Consider the following 21,525-nt stretch of genomic DNA (forward strand, 5'->3'; position numbering starts at 1 on the left):
AAGAAGTTTAAAAACGTGGATAAACGGGGACAATATAGGCAAGCTAAGTTATTGAAGGAGGAGGAAATTTTTAGATAGTGATATGTGGTACTTTATAAAATAATGAAATTTTTGTTTTTAAGCCATTTTTAACCTATCACAACTTTTGAGGCTCGCGTTCCTCCCTTCTTTGGGATGGGAAGGGTAATAGATGTTCACTGAAGTCCTTACGGTTCCTGGGATGGTTATGAACCCTGGTCTTGCGTGTAGTCATTCTGCCATTGGGAAATGTGCTTTACATGTCTATAAACATACATTATTCATTTCTAGAAGTGAGTATTCTCCTAGCAAGAGATCCTCTTAAGTATCCAAGTGAAAGAATTTTCCTGACTAGTCAGTCATCTATCTGGTAGCTTACTTTATATACCAGAGGGAAAAGGAATTACTTTGAATTTCTTCATTCTCCGGTACTCAATTTAAAAAATTAGGATAAAGTATAATGCATGGTCAGGAGCTGTTCAGTTCTTAAGAAAATATGATTTTTGTTTAAAAACTGAAATAGTTGAGATCCAAAACTCACCAGAAGAAATCTTCGCAGCACCTTTACAGTCAACAGAAAATGCAGACGTGACGCCATTGGCTGACCCCAGTTCACACATGGGGATTTGATAAGGGGGCCTCAGCTTGATTTCCGTCTGCATGTCAGACAGATTGATCTTTGTTGAAAGAGACCTGGGATTATTATATCGCTGCTTGGTCCTCTGAATGAAGTTATCTATGTAAAATAAAAAAATAAATTTCCTTGCCATCATGTGTTCATTAAATCATGAGAGTGTGATGTTCATGGACAGTAAATTTTCCAGATAAATAGTTTAATTTGTCACTCAAAACTGTTCAATGTATCATGGGATATCCTACCACTATTTGTGTCTAAAGTTAATATACAATGAAGGCATCAACTATACATTCTAAAAATTAATAACTGTAAATAAACTATGAGTTTAGCTGTACATGAGTGTGAGAATATTTTTATTATAACCACTTCACTTCAAGGAATTACAGAAATAAAATCAGCTTTAACTTTAAACAGTATTTTTATAGGGATTCTTATCTCATGAAATATTAAATCTATTAGATTGCAATTACAGAAGAATATACACTCTGCAGCATACTTTTATAAATATTATTGCCTACACCATTAGAATGTCCATTAAGAAATTAAATAAAACCAACTAAAGTTATTTCTTAGATACTTCCCAAGTAGAAGTTTATGTTTACTATTTGTACTTGATTTTACTTTTCTTTCCCCATCTCCATTAGGACAAGCAAACTACTGTCCGCAGACCAAACCCAGCTTGTTGCTTACATCCGTAAATAGTTTTATAGGAACATAACTACAGGCATTCATTCATTTATATTGTTTTTCCACAGAAAATGTTTGCCAACCCCTGTTCTACGTTAAACAGACTATGTAAAATAATCACATTAACACAAAACTCTGAATATCTGAGAAACTGTCCTCTGGGATTAATTCTTTGTGCTAATAAGCACAATTCGCTTCATAATTTTCTCCCCGCCACCCCCAGTAGGCATCTTTATCAGGTAACAAGGTGCCACAATTTATGTATCACTTGCCAAATTTCTCTGTGCTTCCTCCTCCGCTCCCTAGTATCAAATGAAAAACTGCTTATGACTGAAGGAGATAGGAGACTTAAAAAGGGGAAAAAAAAAATCAGGCCCTTACCAAATTCAATGACACAGTACGGTCTGACAGCAGTATTTGTCTTCATCACGTTATAAGTAGTAATGAACTCCTTCTGAAGCTCATCCAGGAAAGAGAAGGCCAGGACATTGGGGTAATTTTCAGTGCACAACATCATGTAGCTCACTCCCAGAGAGCTGATAAAACTATGGTGTAAAAAACATTGGTTTTAAAATTTCAAATTAAATCAAGGTAATTCACTGCTTCACATGACTGGTTCTATACGCCATAAACTGCTGCTACAGTGGTAATGAAGACATCAATATTTATTACATATTCCTGCAAAGTTTTAGAAGGAACCAAAATATGTTTTCAAGTTAATTTAAAAGTAGGCAAAGGGTAGAAAGCAAAGGCAAGAATATACAAGCAAACAAAGGTACAGATAAGCTGGAAGTTTAACCCTTTTCCTCAGGGGAGTCAAGAATCTTTTAGTGTCTAATCAAAATTATAACACTGTCCCCAGGAATATGTCCAAACAACACTATTTACAGATAATCTCAAATTGCTTATTAACTCTTAAATTCATCCACTGACCCCAAAGTTAAATCCTCTATTTTACACAGTAATGAATTATAAATCATTAGGGAAATGGGGTGGAGGTGGAATTGCCAAAGTTCCTAACAGTAATTAAAAATAAAGTGCGGGAAGGGAGGAAATGGGGGGAAGAGAGGATCCTTGCTTACAACAGAATACTGAGTGCTCACCAGTCAATGTGGGGTGATGGCAGAAGTGGGAGAAAATGAGTACTGTGCAAGCCTCATGGTAGAGTGGATCAGGAAAGGATAGTCAATGGATGCTAACTTCAGAGAGTTAATGGGCAAGCCATCTGTGTGGTTTGAAACTGTCTTCCCATGGACTTCTAACCATTACAAAGGGAAGATACTAATTGTACAGCAGACAACAGACAACATCTTGATTAGCTACTCTTCACATCACTTGGGAGGAGTAAAGGGACACATGTGCCCTCAGGTGTGGTAGCTCAGAAAACTGCATTACCTACGCAGTATTTTTACCTCTGAGGGTACATGGCCTAAATCCAATCATGAAGAAACATCAGAATGAGGGACATGTTTTTAAATTAAAAAAAAAAGTGTGTGTGTGTTGCTGTACTGTTTTGGAGTTTCAGTGTTGTAAAAAAAGACAGCAAAGCCAGGAAGTGTTTCAGATCAAAGAAGCTGCAGAAACATGACAACAAAAAGCAGTACCTGGTCCTACAAGGCATCGTGACTAGAGAAGGGGAAAATGCTACAAAGAACCTTTCTGGGTTGGCATCTATTAATCATCTATCATTAATGGTGCGAGATATACTACTGGTGGAATTGTGCCGACCCTGTGCATCTGGAGGAACCAGGAATTCCCCTTCTACTGAACAGTCGATTGGTTTAATACTTTTCAAACTGTGAATTGTGACCCATTAATTATGAAATTAGTTTAGTGGACTACAAACAGCATTTTCTAAAAAAGAAGAAACATCACAAAACATCAATGTGCATATAGCTGCATAAAACATTTTCATTTCAGAATGATTGGGGCAGGGAATGTGCAGATGTGTTTTATACAATTGATGTATGTATATGTATGGATTGTGATAAGAGTTGTATGAGCCCCTAATAAAATGTAAAAAAAGAAAAGAGGAGGAAAAAAAGAGAAAATGATTAGGGCAAAGAATGTACAGATGTGCTTTATACAATTGATGTATGTATATGTATGGATTGTGATAAGAGTTATATGAGCCCCTAATAAAATGTTTTTTTTTTTTAAAAACCATTTTCATTTCTTAACTGTGTCGCTCAGGAGCGCTCGTAGGTTAAGCATTGGACCGCTAACCACAGGTCAGCAGTTCCTCAGGACAAAGATGAGCTGTCTGCTCCCTGAAGACCTCATCTCAGAGACCCTATGGGGCAGCTCTACTCTCTACCCTGGAGAGTGGCTCGGAACTGGAATTTATTCAAAGACAATGGGTCGTCCTTTTGTTTATTTTTAAATTATCTCTTGCCTTAAATGCCTTATTACAGCATTGGAGTCAAAACATTTTGCCAGAGAACATTGCCTTTTTCTACAAAATTGGTAATTAAATCAAAGGCCAAACTATGTTTCTACCAAGTAATTTCCTCTCTTCCAGAACAAAAACAAAATCTTCATTAGCATTATCAAATTTCTCAGATATGTCATCAGCATCCAAATACACCCAATGAAAACTTGACCAAACACAGGTGGAAACCGGCTCTCCCATCCTGGGAAGTGGTTAATTGGCTAGCCAGCAATCACTTCATCTTCTTCCAGTAAGAAGACTGAAGTTTCCAGACCCCATCTTTGTGCTATGGTGGGGTTTTCCTATGTCTCACAGAAATGAGAAAGTGAGTCACAGACATCTACATGACAATTTATCCCAACTTTTTTATCTGGCTTGCAGTAAATTTAGCTAGAAAATTTAATGTGAAGAAAATGGAACCCTATGTTTTTAAGATCACTTGTTAGTATTTTCAGGGAGTCTTTATTCCAAAGTCTGTATTTTACTGTAATAAATAAAGATGCTCTCCTGTAAGATTACAGAACAGTTAATTATACTATGATTTTTTATAAAGTGAACATAGCCTTTTAATGCTGTCTCTTTGAAATGCAAAGCCAGTTTTCCAGAAGTTTCTTACAACTCTGTCAATGTACCTTTGCTATGAATACATTTGCTTTTCCAACTATTACTGGGTCAGAAAGCAATCCTATCACTTCACTGACTCAGATGATGTATTAGTCTGGGTACATTAGAGAAACAAATCCACAGAAACTCATGTATAAGAGAGAGTTTTATATAAAGGTTAAGTGCACATCAAAAAAACATCCCAACCCAGTGCTGTCCAACCCTACAAGTCCAACATCAGCCCATATGTCCAACACCAATCCACAAAGTCCTCCTCCATCTCACAAATCACATGCCATGATGCCAACTACAGGAGGAAAGCCAAGTCGGTGAATGTGTAAGCATCTCAGCGCTGGCAGGGGTCTCTACACGGCTGCTCCAGCACCAAGGGCTGCATCGGGGTAGGTCCATGTGGCTTCTCCTCAGGAATGTCTTGCAGGAAGTGAGCCTTGCCAGCTAAAGCAGGGAACTGGCTAATGCAGCTGCAACCAGGTCCGACCATCAGAAAGCTAGAGACCCGAGAACTAGAAAGGCGAGGCTCACGGAGCCACTTATCCCTCTGCCCTTCAATTAACCCCACCTGTGTTTATCGGCCAGGTTGGCACAATAAACTAACTACCTCAGATGATATGGTGTGTTGTGGCATCTACAGGTATGCTGGCTTGTGCATGGGTAGCAGTGTCCACGGGGTGCACTAGCTCGCATTGTATAAGCAAGCACGGCGCTGTCCTTCTGCCTGGAAGAGGAAGAGGGGTAGCGGCGTGAGTCACGCCCCTTGCTAAGTGCTTTAGTATCATTTCAGGTTCACAATAACTGAGCCTCGCTACCGCTATTTTACAGATGGGGAAACAGAGAGGCGTAGCAATTTACCCCAATCACGTACCATTAAGAAACAGAGCCAAGAGGGATCCAGTACTGACCCCAAAGTCCACATTCTTTCCACACTGCTCACCAACTTCCAAATAATATAGATGAGCCGTTTACTCCCTAACTCACTAACTTCCCCCTGCCACTTTTCTCAAGCCACAAATCCATCTCTAGCTCTGCTCCTTAATGAACACTAACAAAATTTGAGGATTCTGGAACATGCCTCACCAGGTACATTCTGTGCCAACCTCTCCACTGTGTCATGTGCAGCCCAGACACACGAGCCGGGTTGCAGAACCTCAAGGGTGGCCCATTCCCAGCCTCCTACTCCAATCCGAGAAATTCACAATCCTGTCTTCCTCATTTGCAGCGCTCCCAACCCCACCTCGGCCACGAGCCAATTCTCACCTGCAACACCCACTCATCCATCAGTTCTTTAAGCCCCTGTCACAGGGCACATCTCAATTGATTGCCACCCCAGGGTTCTACCCCAGCAGTTGTTTTTCCCATTACAACTTAATCCAGTTGATAACCTATATCTGTATGGCTATTTGGATAATACCTTTTTCACTACTCTATATGCTTCATGAGCACAGGCTGATTTCTATACTGTTCACCACTATATTCTTGGTAACATATTTTCTATCTATGGGTTCAAACACAGGAATGACTGTGCAGACCAGCCATGGCACCCAACAGCAGCACATAATACGTGCTTAATAAATTGGTAAAGAAATTAGTACAAGGATGGTATTATTCATCCCCTCACTGATACACTAATTTGTTGAACGCAAGCTCAGTAAGTATTTAACTACACGGCAGAAGAACTTTACCTGCTCTTCAGGTAGTGCCCACAGTCCTTCAGAGTCAGGCCCGTGAGCCTCCAACATGCCGCAACTTCACAGAGGATGTTCTTGGGACCATTTTGCCCCCTCTGCAGGGAGGACTGCAGACGGCTCTGGAGGTCTAAGAGGCAGGCCTATAGCACAGCCATTGCTGTGAGAACACACACATACACACACAGCCCATCTCCTCCACCTGGAGCACAATTTTTAAATTGCCAACGTTTTTGGCTCGAATTTTCCTTCTTTATTGTTTCCCTTCCATTTCTAGGCTTTGCCATTTCTCATTTTCAGGAAATGGTCTTTACAGCTACAATGAGAGCACCCCTTTCTCCCACTCAGGCAACTGACCCATCATATTACATCTTTGGTTCCCCTCTCTGCCATGCATACCAGGAACCTCTTTAGGCCTTTGCAGGGCCACTGGTCTCCTAAACAGGTAAGGCCGGCAAAATTTCACACAAAAAAATCCTGGTAAAGAGGATTTACTCCTTTCAACCAGTTTCTTAAAAAGTTCACTCAATCATGTGTCCCAGCAAGCCATTCCACAAGTGACCCCAAGCCCTAATGTCCAACCAAATGAATACGCAGTGGTACACAACTGTATCTATGAACTTGCAAGTAGAAACTGTACACACTGCCAACTGAACATTGACATTATTAGGGCAGGTCAATCAATACCCTGCCCTCCGCAGAACCTAAGAGCACTCAGCACAGGCTTCACACTCGACACTATGGGCCGATGCCAAACCCCAGGTCTTGCCTGCAGGAGATTGCAGTAAGTACTACGAATACATTTGGAAGTGATACACAAACAGTACAAACTTGCAAAACCATGCTTTATAGCATGCTAAATGACTGGGTACATAGCAAATGAACTGATGATACCATAATCATTCAAATGTACACGAAATACACGATGTAAATTTTCTTCTGTAAAGAGGCCTGGTAGCGTAGTGGTTAAAGCACTTGACTACGAATGGAAAGACGGGCGGTCTAAACGCACCAGTGTTTTGAGGGAGGAAGATGCGGCAGTCTGTCTCTGGAACGACGTACAGCCTTGGAAAGCCCTGGTTCTCTGGGCCACTCTGAGCGGGAAGGGCCCCAAGGGGTGGGTTTCCCTCAGTAGCGGCATTCGCACACAGTGCCAAGCTCCTGATCCTTGGCAGCCACATGTGCCCTGTGAGCAGCTTGCCTGGTACAGGAACTTCTCCAGTGGAATACGGCATCTTGAATCCACTGTTAAAATTGCTAAGTATAAGAAACATACTATTTTAAAAATAGAGCCTTCCACACTGCATTCCATTCTCTAAAATACTATGGAAATTTTTAAATAGACATAAAAAGATGTGACATTATGAAAGTGAGCATATGGGTTTGTCACCACCAAGTATGTCCAGTAGGAAGCAAGCTGAAAACAAATGCTTTGCCATCAGCAGGGCAGCAAGGGTATAAGAACCAGACGAGAACTAACTCGGTCACCCGGCACGGCCACCTTGAGCCAACAGCCAGCTAGGGAGGACCTGGGCCTGGGCTCTCATTTACTCCTCTCCTACCAAGCCAACTCTCAACTCCCCTCCAGTGGAGAGGAGCAAAGCCATGAGTAAACTGTAGCAAAAGATACAGCAAAGGGCGCCAAGTGTGCCTTGGACATCCTGCATCTCCCTTTCCACATCAATCTAGCTGCTCAGTCACCCTTCCCCACTAACGCCACACTTCCACACTGCTCAGAGGATGAAAGAGGAGGATGGTTTGTTTTTTAAATGTCTTTTAAGATAATTAATCATACCCAGAGAAACAGTATATTAGGACAGCAATTAAGTTCTAAGAAGTTGACAATTGCTTTTAATATATGTGGTACTGAAAAGACGTGCATTTTCCATGATAAACAGGAGGACAGGGAGCAGTGTGCTATTAGTACAGAAACAAAATGAGGAAATAGGACGCATAGGTTATCGTCTCCTCCTTAGTAGTTTGGAACCACAGGTGGGCCATAGGTCCTCCAATGTCCCCGCCCCGAAAACACTTGTCTTGTCTCCAAAGAGACAATGCTATCATCACTTAGGTTTCCCCCAGCTCTGCTCCTTGCTCAGCTAAAGGCAGGAGAGAGGCGAAGGGGAGAGTGAGAAAGGGAATGGAGAGGGGAGGGCGAAAGAGAGAGAGCAAGAGAGTGTGAGGTTTACTTCACTTCATTCTCCTTCTGGGCAAATTTCTCTCCCCATAAAAACAGTAAGGAATTAGGACCAGACCCCGTCAAGAAAGGTTTAAGCAGCAAAGGGAGGCAACCCCCTTGTTTACCAGAGAATAACATGAACGTTGGTGCCAAAAGCCTGGTTCTGACCCTTCATTAGCTTTGACTTTGAGTTCATTTAAAACAAGGGTGAAGGCACTCTACTGGCCATTTACCTAGCATGCCTCTCTCCTGTCCTTTGGGGAACTCACTCCAACTTTGGCTTCCATGGCTTTGGCGACGATGTCCAATCAAAGGAGGGGATGGAGGTGGTGGAGGCCTGGTCAATTAAGATACCTCACCCTCTGGCCACATCAATCCAGAAATAGACCAAGACTCAAGAAAGGTCGATTGAAGTGCTTCACTCTTTTTCGGAAACACGGAGGGAGACGGGTTGCTCACGGGGATGAAGTACCCCTACCTGGAGCTGGCCCTGTAGAGTTTTCTCACACCCCGATAACACCAATATGCGACGGAAGGGAGGAGGCCCAGGTCTTGCAGGAATAAAAGCAAGATTTCTGAAAACACAGTTTCTGGCGCCAACCAACTTTTGTCCTTCACAATAGGCCTGCCTTTTGGGGGCTTAATCTAGTGAAACCTGTGCTTCTGTGCCTGCGATGACCAAGCGCTTTAATTATTAGCCATGCCTGCTTAGCAAAGCGACTGCATAGTATAATGATAAGGTAAGTAAAACAAAACCAACCAAACCCACTGCAGTTGTCAATCCTAACTCATAAAACCCTACAGGACAAACCAGAACTCCTCATGGGTTTTTCAAGGCTATACTCGTTACAGAAACACCTTATCATATCTTGTCCCACAGAGCAGCTGGGGGGTTTAAACTACTGACCTTACAGTTAGCTGTCAAGCACTTTAACTACTGTGCCACCTGGGTTCCCAATGTAAGTGAAGTACCTGGCAATTGCACATACTTAATAATTAGGTCATTACTGATGTTGTTACTCTAGTTATCAGAAAATACCACCAGGAGTGAAAAGAAAGCACTGCTCCATACTGAACCATCGGGCTGGGAAGTCTAGAATGGTGCTCCTGGCTGGAGGTAGCAGTTTGAAAGCAAATACAGAGAGTGAGCCCTCAGGTCAGGAGGGAACCCACAGGGCTCACATCCACCAGCAGCTTCAAATAGGTCGGCAGCAAAAGAACCGAACAGTTGCTTTTCCTTGCACTAAAGGAAATTCACAATAGGGCACCACTGGCCTCCCCAAGGGAACTTCTTTTCAGAAGCTCACAGATCTCAAAATGTACAACTCTTAAACGTTCACAACTTACCACCAACTGCAACATTTTAAGGTTGCAGATGACAACTTTTAAAAGGTTTATATTTATTGCTCTAGCTACAGTTTCTTAAGGAATGATGTAAGTTTATTCATTAAACATGTGTTACAGTTTAAGTATCCTTCAACATAGAAGACAGATGGCTTTCTTAACATTTTTACATAATTTATAATATCACTATGGAATGGAGGGAGGAATCACAAAATTAGATATCTACCTTCCTCTACCTACCCAACACACACACACACACACACACACACACACACACACACACACACACACTAGCTGAGTGGAAACTTTTTGGAGGAAATAAGAACTTCATCCCACGGCACTCCCACAGTGAAGCAGCTAATATTCTATGTGCAAATGGTTAGCACGTTCTGCAGTTATCCAAAGAGATTAGGGGTTTGAGTCCACCCAGAGGCAAAGCCTGGTGATCCACTGCTGGACAACCAGCTACTCAAACCCTACGGAGTATCACTGTCCGCTGACACCCAGGGCTGACATGTGTCAGAACTGACTCCGCAGCAACTGACTTTGGCCCGCAGACAGGCAGCTCCTCCCCATCTGTCAGTGGGCGGTACTGTGGAGGCTTCCACTGTGCTATGAAGCGGGCAGCTATGCCACCTGGATTTCAAATACCAAAAGGGTCAAACAGGTTTCAGCAGAACTCCCATGTTTGTAACAGATGAAGTAGAAAGGCCAGGAAACTTACTTCCAAACATTAGCCAATGAAAATCCTCTGCATTATTGTCTGACACAATGGCGAAAGGGGGCCCTAGTGGCGCAGTGGTTAAGTACTCAGCAACTAACCTATAGTTAATGTTCAAACCCACCAGTCAGCTGTTCCAGAGGGGATCGATGTGGCAGGCTGCTCCTGTAAAGATGTGCAGGTTGGAAACCCGTGGGGCAGCTCTCATCTGTCCTATAGGGTTGCTTTGAGTCTCCATCAGCTCACCTTCACCAGGTGTATTACAGAGGGGTAGAAGGCACTCAAAATGCACAGGGGCCACAACCAGCGACCGTGAAGATAGTGTGGACCCTAACATGATTCAGTCTGGGACACAATGAGTTGGAGCCCACTGGACAGCAACTCCCACCCCCTGGCCACCCCACTGTGCACAAGACATGCCAACTTGAAATGGGCTCCCCAAGCTGACCTGACACAGTCTCTACATCAGACCAAAACACAGGGATGGGAGGGATGCATTTAAAAAGCCTTTACTGTAACTAAAATCTCATGTGAGGTACCACCTCATCTTAGCACATAAATTGAGTTATTCTGTCTTACATTCTGCAACATGTATGTTGAAAAGAGCACCTAATTTCTATACAAGTTTGGAAACCACCGCACTATGAGTTGAAGAATCAAAAATAGCATAAGCCAAAGCAGATCAATGAGTTATAAAACTAGCTAGAGAGAGAGAACATACAGAAATTACAATTAAATAAGAAATTTTAATATTGAGGACACAAGTACTCAAATGCTACCGGCGATCTGTGAAGGAAGTGAGCTCGTTAGTGAAATGAGATGCAGTAGTAAGGAAAAAGGTGAATCCAAAAATGTGTAAGCAGGCCTTTGAGGGGAAGAGCATTAGAAAGAGCTAGGTAAGGAGAGGCAGGCAGGCAGCCAGCCCCAGTCACAAGCTGTGCTTCAGTGGTGCTTTAGCAGATCTCTGAATTCTATCTGGCAAATCAGCGGGTCTAGAAAAAGAGCTGCCACATGAGACTTTTAAAAGCCAGGTAACACAAATTCCTTGGTATATTAGATACTCATTAATACGATTTGTTTTCCAATGCTCAAAAATGCATGAAAATCAGTCCTGGTCAAGAACTAAAACTACAACCACAATCTTTAACACTTGGCTACAAAAATAACACACAGCGGTTTTTCTGCGCACGGTCTGGAAGCCATGGGCTCTATTTGCTTCTTTAGGTATTTCTCAATGGTATTTATACGTTTGTCAAATTAAGACTTCTGCTGCTTTTTTCCACTAACTTTCTTTTATATATTTGCTTTTGGCACATGCCATTTGCATACATTACAGGATGTTATAAGGAAAAATCATACACAGATTACTATGGATGCTAGAAGAATGCTGCTTATCGTCTGTTCATCCCTCTTCAGGTACATCGCATTTCAGTATGCGATGGGAACCGTGAATTCCGTAACTAAGCCTATCTACTGTCCCTCTTTGACACAAACGTTGCTCAGAGCAACATACCATCCATACCGTCACTCTAACAAATGCGTGGACTATATAATTCGCCCCTCCAGGAGGAAATGTTATGTCAGACTATCATTCTATCTCAAATTCTCTTTCATTTGATTCCCTTACCTGGGCTCTATTTTTTTATTTATATATATATATTTCCTCAAATCCTTTGGGGGGAAAGGTTGGGTATAAATAAACTGCACAAAATTGACAATTAGCAGAAATGAGGGATGCTAAAATTATGCTATATTCTACTCTTAAGAAAGCAAAGCAGAGGCACAAACAATATTTGCAAAAAGGTTTTGAGTGTGTTGTATGTCCAGCATACTTTCCCGAAACACACAATTAAGACAATCTACTGTAACTTTGACACCTATAGCTGAAACTCTGCATAATAAAAAGACTATTAATAAAATATTTGAATGTTTCAAGTTGTTTCTCCAATACTAGAAGTAGGCTAAGACATTATTTTAGATAGAAAAAAATTAATAACATTATTTTTCTAGTTAAAACTCCTTAAAATCTAATGAGACATGGCATCTCAATATCTTACCATTAATTACCCATGTCACAAAAATGACTGGAGACATTCTCTACAGGTCTATTTGGACCGCTCCCTAAGCTCAGGGGCTCCCTAAGCTCAGTATCAACCACTTCCACCAGAAGTGAGTCCAGAAGCCCTTTTCTGCCAACTCAACTGGAGAGCTTTGTCGTAACCGCACCTTTAAAACTTCATTGCCGTCCTCTCTTCCCTTGCCTCGGACCTCATTCCAGACATGGCAGCATCATTCTGTCCAAATCTAAGCCTTCAGTCATTTCTATCCCTTCCTTCTCTTCTTTGTTGAGATTCCATCTCATCAGGCTTGCCCATTTCTTCTTGTAAAGTGTCTTTCCGGTTAGCTTCTTGTTCATTTGCACTTTATTTCCGGGTGGGGCCCTAATCCCGGGTACCTCTTCCATTCTGACAGCTTCCAAGCTAACCTCTCGGCCTCACCTCTCTTCTCACAGATGTTCCACTTCACACTAGCTTCCACTGTCTTGCATTGTTTCTCTGCCAAGCCACTTCTCTTGAAAATGCAGCAGCAGCGTCCGATAACCTGTTAACATCTAAATGGCATCCCGCAATCTAAACTTCTAAGGATAAATAGGATCTGGTCCCCCACTAATCATCACACATTTCCCATAACTATTCCTAATTCACCATCCCCGACACCAGGCCACACAGTTTAATGAACCTATCACGCTCAGTCACATTCTTGGTTTATTACTCTTCTCCTCCCCGCCTATGCATGTCAGATCTCTAACAGGCTGGGCAGGTGAATCATGTAACTAACTAATCCTTTCTATTGTCCCTCCTCACCTGCCTGCCCTAGTAGCCAAACTGTAATAAATTTTCAGGACATGGCCTATCTCATCCATCTCATCTTAATAATAAAGCCCCTATTTTTCTACATTTAACGTACCTTTGTAATTAACTAGCACACCTATAGGCGTGGGGATTGCTGTTTGCAGAAAAACCCACAGAAAGCACACGTGTCAAAGCACAGCAGTCTATCCCATATGGACCTTGTTCTTATCAGATTCCCTGCTGCATGCACAATCAGTATCAAATGGCTCCGAAGTATATTGTGCTGTGTCATGGGTATGTTCCATGGCTTTACTACAAACTCTAGGATGACTCCAAAATCTAAATCTCCATACTTATTCTCTCTACTGAACTTCAGACGCTCACACCCACTTCCCTATCTGACGGGGCTTCCTGAATGTCTATCAGGTATCTCAGGAACAGAACTCATGTCTTTCACAACTTGACTCACTTCAACCTACCAGCCATCCAGGTCCTTGGACCAAAAATCTACAGGTGATTCCCGATTCTTCTCTTTCGCTCACATTCCGCATCAATTAGGAAGATTTGATGGTGCTACGCTCCAAACCAGTTGCCAATGAGTTGCTTCTGACTCCTGGCAGCCTAGTGTGTGGCAGGGTGGAGCTGTGCTCCATAGGGTGTTTAAAGCTGTGGCTTTCACAAGCAGACTGCATGGCCTTTGCTCTGCGGTGCCCGGTGTTGGTGGGCTCAAACCATCAACCTTTCAGTTAGTAATCAAGCATTCAACTATACGCATAGTCCAAATCTAACCACTTCTTAGTATGATCACCCTAGTTCAAGTTAAAAATAGCACTTCTACATGAATGACTCCAGGATTCAACTGATCTGCTCCCCCTGCTCTCTCAGAGTCCATTCTTCAGAGCAGCCAGGGCAGGCAGCTCAATGCTAAAAGCAGACCATGTACCTCTCTAGACTATAGACTCAACCCAAACTCTCTATCACGGCCTACAAGACCTACGTAATCTGCTCCATTTCCTACCTTTCCAAAATCACATTCCAACCTGTATTTTCTATTACATGTCCGTAATGCTCCACATCACCGGACTTCCTTTCAGCCCTTGACTGAAGGGCTCCTGGACCGGCTGTTCCCTGCCTTGTTCTTCATCCAAAGCATCCTTCATATGACCTCCTCTTTTCTCATCTTCTAGGTATCTGCTAGGAGCCCTGGTAGCTTAGAGATTACACACTGGGCTGCTAATCACAAGGTCAGGAGTTTGAAGCCATTAGCAACTTCACTGAAAAAAGATGAGGCTTTCTAGTCCTATAAAGAAGTACAGTCTTAGAAACCCACGGAGGCAGTTCTACCCTGTCCTATAGGGTTGCTATGAGTTGGAATCGACTGAGTGGCAGTGAGAGGAGATCTCTGCTTGTATCACCCTCTCAAAAAGGTCCTTCACCACCACAGATAAAATCACTCTCTGCCTATGAAGTTTTATTTTCATAGGCAATAATTAGTGATAAGCACTCTCTCTTCCCACTGACATTAGCTTCTTTAATTTCCTTAAGAGAGGATATCATGCAAGACTTTTTACAGTTCCCATTAAAGTTTATTTACTAAAATCCTGGGCATGTGCGAACCCCAATAAATGCCTACAGGTCTTCTTATAAGAATAAAATAACTATGAACTGCACATTATAAAATTTCTAAAGCCAGAAATAAATGCGGAGAATTGCAAGATGGGTGATGACATTATGACTATTATTTAGTACATGTGTTCAGACTTACATGACACCTGAACAAGTTTTTCTAAATAATTGCTAATTTCTATTACAAACAACTTAAACATTGTTAAAATGGCAATCATCAGGAAAGCAATTTGAATTGAGCAAATTGAAGTCTTACTTAATGTTGTAATGTCCAGTTTTCAGTGTACATCGATCAGGAAGGTGCGCAAGCTTCCTCGAGAGCATTTTGAAATATTTTCTGCACTCTTGCACTCCTGTGCTTTGCTCATGGTCGGTAGAAGCTGAAAGGGGCAGCCCATCTCTGACACGAAGGACTGAGGCAGATAAAATCATAGACATTTCAACTGATAGTAAAGACCTAAAAAAAATGCATAATTTGGGTTAGATTAAAATGTTTAAAGCCAAAAAAAAAAAAAACCTTCAACTCTCTCGCCATCAAAAAAACCAAAACCAAATTCAGTGACATCAAGGACAGGGTAGAACTGCCCCACAGGAGTAGAAAACCCCGTTCACCTGAGCAGCAGCAGGTGGTTTCAAACACTGATGTTGCAGTTAGTAACCCAATGCAAAACCACTAGGCCACCAGGGCTCCCTAAGCCATTGGAGAAATTCTAATCAGAGTAACAGCATACTAAGCTCCACATAACAAATCAGCTTTTAAAAATAAATACTTGCTTCTTTCTACTATTCTCACAAGAGGTGGATGTAGAAGACGCATAAACACCATTCTTAAAACAATTTGCCCAATACTCAAATTTAAATATATTTATTTCCTCTGCTCCCATAAATTTAAATATACAATTCTACCCCTGAGGAGCACAACCATAATCTATAAATTGTAATGATTAACAGTATCTATCTCACAGAGTTAAAAATTAAATGCAAACCACTTGATGAAAAGCCTCAGAAACCCACAAGGGCAGTTCTACTCTGTCCTATTGAGTCACTATGAGTCTGAGCCAGCTCAACAGCAGTGAGTGATACGGTCACATTAAATTGGAACTGACTCAGCAGTGGGGTTCATTATCCATATTTATTGGTTGCCTTCTATGGATGAGGGCACTTTATATACATGATCTCATTTACACCTTCCAAAAATGAGGTGGGTACTGTGGGAAATTAAGCCCAACAGAGGTTGAGTAACTTGATCAACCCCTTAATGATTCAAACAGAAACCGTGTAGATATTCACATTAATTTAGGGTATGGTCCCTGGTGTCCCTTCAAATACAGACAATTCAACTTCACATTCCAGAAACTGTAGGTAGTTTGAGGTGCGGCTTAGTCCCTTGCGATCTTAACACTGGAGTGGGTTGGAATTTGATGCAGAGTTGCTGTTGTGTTTGTTTTAACCAGTTCCACCTGTGTTAGGACCAGAATGCACCCTCCTCTGTCTGGTGGCTGGCACTTTAGTCCTTGGCTGGACTTTGAGTGAGTAAGCATAGGAGGGGCTGGTTCTCAGGATCTACACAGAAGCACACAACGACGCCCAAGTGGACGATCCAGGAAGCTGGGGCGCAGGAGGAAAGTTCAAAGCTGTTTTCACTTGTCAGCCACTCAGGCCACCTCTGGCTCGGCCTCCTCTCTCAGTGCCCCAACCTGCAGGTTGCCGTGAGCCAAAGCTGTCAATCATCTCTGGGCTCTATGTTCTTTCAAATCCCACCCTACCTCAAAGCAATTGGACATGCCTCCTCAAGCACTCCCGGGCCACCTTCCCAGCCAGGTGGATGCCGGTACTTCTGACATCTGCGAGCCCGAGAATTCCCCACCCCGCCGGGCACCCCTGCCCGAACTACCCCACACCCGGGACAGGCCGCCCGCGGAGCTCAACTGCCGCCCTCGGGGCTCGTCGGCCCCTCAAGCCGAAGGGGATGGATGGATGGATCCCCGCAGGCCCGCCCCTCCAGGGCCCCGCCGCGGCGGCTCGGGCTCAGCTCCTGGCGGGGACCCGAACTTTGGGTTCGGCCCTGGCAGGAGGTAGAGAGAGCCTGGGTAGTGGCCGGCTCCGGGTCCTAGCGGCCCTGAGAAGACAGGAAAGAGGACTCGGAGGGGCCGGGCCATACCTGTCTAGCTGGGACCCGCCGCGCCGAGTGACGCGTCTCGCGGTGCATTGTGGGCCAGGGCGTGGCCTTCCGCTGTTGGGCGGCCCCGCGTCCAACGTGGTTCGCGTCCTACGGAATCAAGCCCCGCCCCCTCTTGCTCCGCTCCCCGCAGGCCAATCAAGTTCTGTGAGAAGAACAGCCTGACCCGCCCTCGCCCGTGGCCCGCGTTAGCCCCGCCCTCTTCAAGGGAGATTGGCAGCCTCTGTCGCACCTGCGCCGAGTCCTCCGCTAAGAGCTGGGTCTTCCAACAGAAATAAGGCTACTTTCCCCCATCTGCCAGTTGGTCTCTCACACTCAGTCCTGCCGCCGTGAAGACAGGGACGCGGGGGCCCGGGACTGGGGGTGGGGGTGGCGGGAAGCCCCCTGTGGGTGAGCGTGGAAAGTGCCTGCCAGAAGCACCCTGGCGCTACAGGGCCACAGCCCCCCCACCTGGACATCAGCCACGTGAACAGAGCACACGAGGCGATCGCAGGTATGGTAGGAGCAGCAGGCATTAAAATACAAATCAATACATAATTTGACATTGCGATTCGTGCTATGAAGCACATGAGTGAAAGTAACGAACTGTTAGCGAAGCGCTCCATGAAATTCCTTTTAGATTCCAGACATAAGAAAGGGCAGTAATGTCCAGGCATGTGGGAGGCATGGGGAGCTAATCACAAAGAGTACAAGACAGAAGAAAACGCTCAAAAATTGATTGCGCTAATGACTGTCCAACGCTTCTTGACATAATTGAACTATTGGACCGTGTGATATTTGGATTATGTTCCAATACAGCTGTTTATTAAAAAAGAGAGTGTCCAGGCAAAGGGAACTTTGTGTGTGTGGTGATTGTAGCATGAGAGAACGTGTTGTGTTCTAGAAACGGAAATAAAGGTAGGGTGACTACAGGGCAGAGAACCAGAAGAAGCTAGGGCTGAGATGAGTGGGGTCAGCTCTATTGGGTCTTTTTGGCCGCATTATAGATTTCAGACTGTATTTTAGAATATATTTTAAGGACAAAGGGCAGCTTATAGAGAGTATTCACTAAGGTAATATTTACATACTTAAAAGCTCCCTCAAAGAACTTGGCGGGGAAGATTGGAAGAGGACAAAAAGGGTTTTGCTGGGAGGCAGCTTAGAGGCAGGTGCAGAGTCAAGGGCAGAGGTGATGGCGCCTCTTGAACTAGGGTAACAGCGGAGGCAGAGTGAGGTGCATAATCTCAAGACATTGTAAATGGGAGGTGGAATCTAAGAGACATTATAATGGATTGGTTTGCCAGGAAGGATGAAAAAAAAGAGGACTATTAAAGAATGACTCCGCTTAAGTAACTAGATGGATTAAAACAAATCATTTACTGGTTCAGGGGACATAGAGACAGAGCAAATGTTTGGGGATATGTTAAATTTGAGAGACTTATAAGTGGAGATGTCAAGTAGGTCTTCATTCATAGGTCTGGAGTTCACAATAAATGTCTGAAGTAATTATCCAATTTTGGTGGCTGGAGTGTCTAAACTAAAACGAAACTCAGTGCCATCAAGTCAATTCTGACTCATAGTGACCCTGTAGGACAGGGTAGAACTGCACCTGAGGGTTTCTGAAACTGTAATTCTATGTGAATAAAAAGTCTCATCTTTCTCCTGAAGAGGGGCTGGTGGTTTTGAACTGCTGACCTGTGTTTAGTGGTCCAGTGCATAATCACTAATGCCAAGGTATAGATGAGCACCTAGGGAGAGAATGTGGAAGGCCCAGGAGAAAGGCCTAAGAGGAAAGGTGAATGAGGATGTCTGACAAACCTCATGTCCTAATCTCCTCTCCCATAACCACAAGCCTAAAGCTAAGCAAGCAATACTGCACATTTGGTACTTAACTTCACTAGTGCTCTCAGTCGTGGTGAATAGGAGTAGTGGGGAGCCCTGGCCCCAAAGCAGGATGCTTTGCTGAGCTATCTGAGCAGAAGGAATCATTTGTCTCAGTCCCTCTCCTCCCACCAAGCAGGGGCCAGCCGAGGTGTTTGCCTCCCAGGGAGAAGGACAGAAAGGTAATTCAGGGAAAGCTAAATAAATATTGACTTGTTTGAACAAAGAAGAGTAACAATAAACTGAATCTAAACTACTAGATAAGCTTTACATTTGGAGATGGTAGAAAAGTGATTGAAGTAAACGCATGCTAAGGTTTTTATTTAGAGAAGCATATATAGATTCTATCTAGACCAGCGATTCTCAACCTGTGGGTATCGACCCCTTTGGGGGTCAAACGACCCTTTCATAGGGGTCACCTAAGACCATCGGAAAACACATAAATATTTCACAATATATAATTATGTAGTGTTTTGTGATTAAGCACTATGCTTAATTATGTTTAATTATGTTCCATTTGTAACAATGAAAATACATCCTACATATCAGATATTTACATTATGATTCATAACAGTAGCAAAATGTCAGTTATGAGGTAGCAATGAAAATAATTTTTAAAATAATTTTATGGTTGGGGGTCACCACAACATGAGGAACTGTATTAAAAGATCATGGCATTAAGAAGGTTGAAAACCACTGATCTAGACTGTGCTAAAGCAATTTCATTTAAAATACCCACATTAAACTTCTAACAGTATTGTGCAGACACCTTGAAAACCTGCTTCTCTATACCTAGTGGAGCTGAGTGAATGCCTGCCCTTTAGTCCATCAACTCTACTCCCAGATCTATCCTCAAAATAAAGGGATTCTAGGTTCATTAAAAGCCAAGAAGAGTTTTTATTCATAATTACCCTAAACTGAAAATAGCTCAAGTGAGCATCCAAAATAATTGAATAAATTGTAGACTATTCACCTAGTAGAATAAAAAACAGAAAAGATAACAGACAAAACATGGACAAATCTCCTGATCATAATGTTGAACAAGGGGAATTGGTCACAAAAGCGTACAAACATGACTTCCTGCCAAAGAAAGGCGACCCAACAGAATGCAGAAATTACTGAGTAGTGTCATTAATATAACACAGAAGTACAAGGTTGCTGAAACTTAGTCAAGAACAGTTGCAGCAGTAATATTGACAAGGAGCTGTCAGAAATTCAACCCAGATTCAGAAGAAAAGGAATGAGGGATATCATTACTGATGTCAGTGGATCTTGGCTAAAAGCGGGGAATACTAGAAAGCTGTTCCCTTGTGTTTTATTGATATCTAAAATGATTCAGCTGTGTGGATCATAACTCTGAGTATCATAGGGAAGAATGGACACTCCAGAACACTTTAAAAGCACAATTAATGTGCTCATGCAGAAACTGCACATGGACCAAGGGGCAGTGGTTGGAACAGAACAGGGGGATACTGAATGCTTTTTAAAAATCATTTTTAAGTGGGGAGGGGTTTAAAAAGCATATGATGTATGGATTGTTATAAGAGTTTTAAGAGCCCCCCAATAAAATGATTTATTAAAATTAATAATAAATATTTTTAAGCAAAAAACTTATCTTTAAAAAAAGTCTGCTAGGGTTGTGTGCTTTCCCCATGCTGATCCAGAGTCTGTATGAAGAAGAACACAGCATCAGCATTAGCGACAGACTCAATAACTTGTGATATGCACACCGGGCTTGAAGCACTTATTGATGAAGGTCAAAGACTATTAACTTTGATCTGGAATGATAAAGATAAAAGACTATAACCTTCCATTGGAATTATACCCTGATAGAAGGAGAACAAAAATCCTCCTAACTGGACCAATAACCAATAACGGGGGAAAGGCGAGAAATGTCAAGGACTTCATATTGCTTGGATGCACAATTAATGTCCGTGGAAGCAGCAGCGGAGAAATTAAATGATGTGTTGCACCAGACAAGTCTACAAACAGGTTAAAGAACAAAGATGTCGCTTTGAGGACGAAGGTGCATCTGACCCAAGTCATATGCCGGTGAAAGCTGGATGATGAATAAGTCAGAAGAATTCATGCATTTGAATGATGGTGTTAGCAAAGAATATTGAAATTACCTTGGACAGCGAGAAAAGCAAACCAATCTGTCTTGGAAGAAGTACAACCAGAATACTGCTTAAAAGTGAGGATGGTGAGGTTTCATCTCATGTACTTTGGACATGATTTTAGGAGGAACATCATGCTTGGTAAAGTCGAGGGTCAATGAAAAAGAGGGAGGCCTCCAGTGAGGTTTCAAACATAGGCGAGATTGTAAGGATGGTGCAGGACCGAGCAGTAGCTCACTCTGTTGGACATAGATAGGGTCACTACCAGTCAGAACTGACTCAATGGCACTGAACAGTAATAATAGCAATGTCCCCAAATAGGAAAAGCTTGTATACGGAGGTGGAATTCAGGATATTGGTTACGGATGTTTAGGTTGTTAGCTATTAATGTTTAGGAAGGGAGACTGGGGAGTGTCTTAGAGAAGCAAAAGCAACTAAGCTTATATATGGATAGATAGATAGATAGATAGATAGATAGATAGATAGACAGACAGACAGACAAACAGAAGTTATATAAAAGAAGTGGCTCACATTGTTGTCGAGGTAGGCAAGTTCCAAGTCCATGGGT

At 42.8% G+C, this 21,525-nt stretch overlaps 1 protein-coding gene across 2 annotated transcripts in view; it reads right to left on the reverse strand.

Moving 5' to 3' along the window:
- The window catches only part of SEC22A (SEC22 homolog A, vesicle trafficking protein), a 59,066-nt gene extending 42,043 nt beyond the window's left edge, over positions 1 to 17,023 (reverse strand). For both annotated transcript variants that reach the window (XM_075556323.1, XM_075556324.1), the window contains exons 1-4: positions 16,963 to 17,023; positions 15,058 to 15,258; positions 1,724 to 1,887; positions 560 to 754 (exon numbers count right to left, since the gene is read on the reverse strand). In XM_075556323.1, the coding sequence (XP_075412438.1) occupies positions 560 to 754; positions 1,724 to 1,887; positions 15,058 to 15,239 (541 nt within the window). In that variant the 5' untranslated portion in view covers positions 15,240 to 15,258; positions 16,963 to 17,023. The remainder of the gene's footprint in view (positions 1 to 559; positions 755 to 1,723; positions 1,888 to 15,057; positions 15,259 to 16,962) is intronic.
- Positions 17,024 to 21,525: the final 4,502 nt, after the last annotated feature.

This window comes from Tenrec ecaudatus, chromosome 8 (genome assembly GCF_050624435.1).
Source record: "Tenrec ecaudatus isolate mTenEca1 chromosome 8, mTenEca1.hap1, whole genome shotgun sequence".
In the NCBI taxonomy this organism is placed as follows: domain Eukaryota; kingdom Metazoa; phylum Chordata; class Mammalia; order Afrosoricida; family Tenrecidae; genus Tenrec; species Tenrec ecaudatus.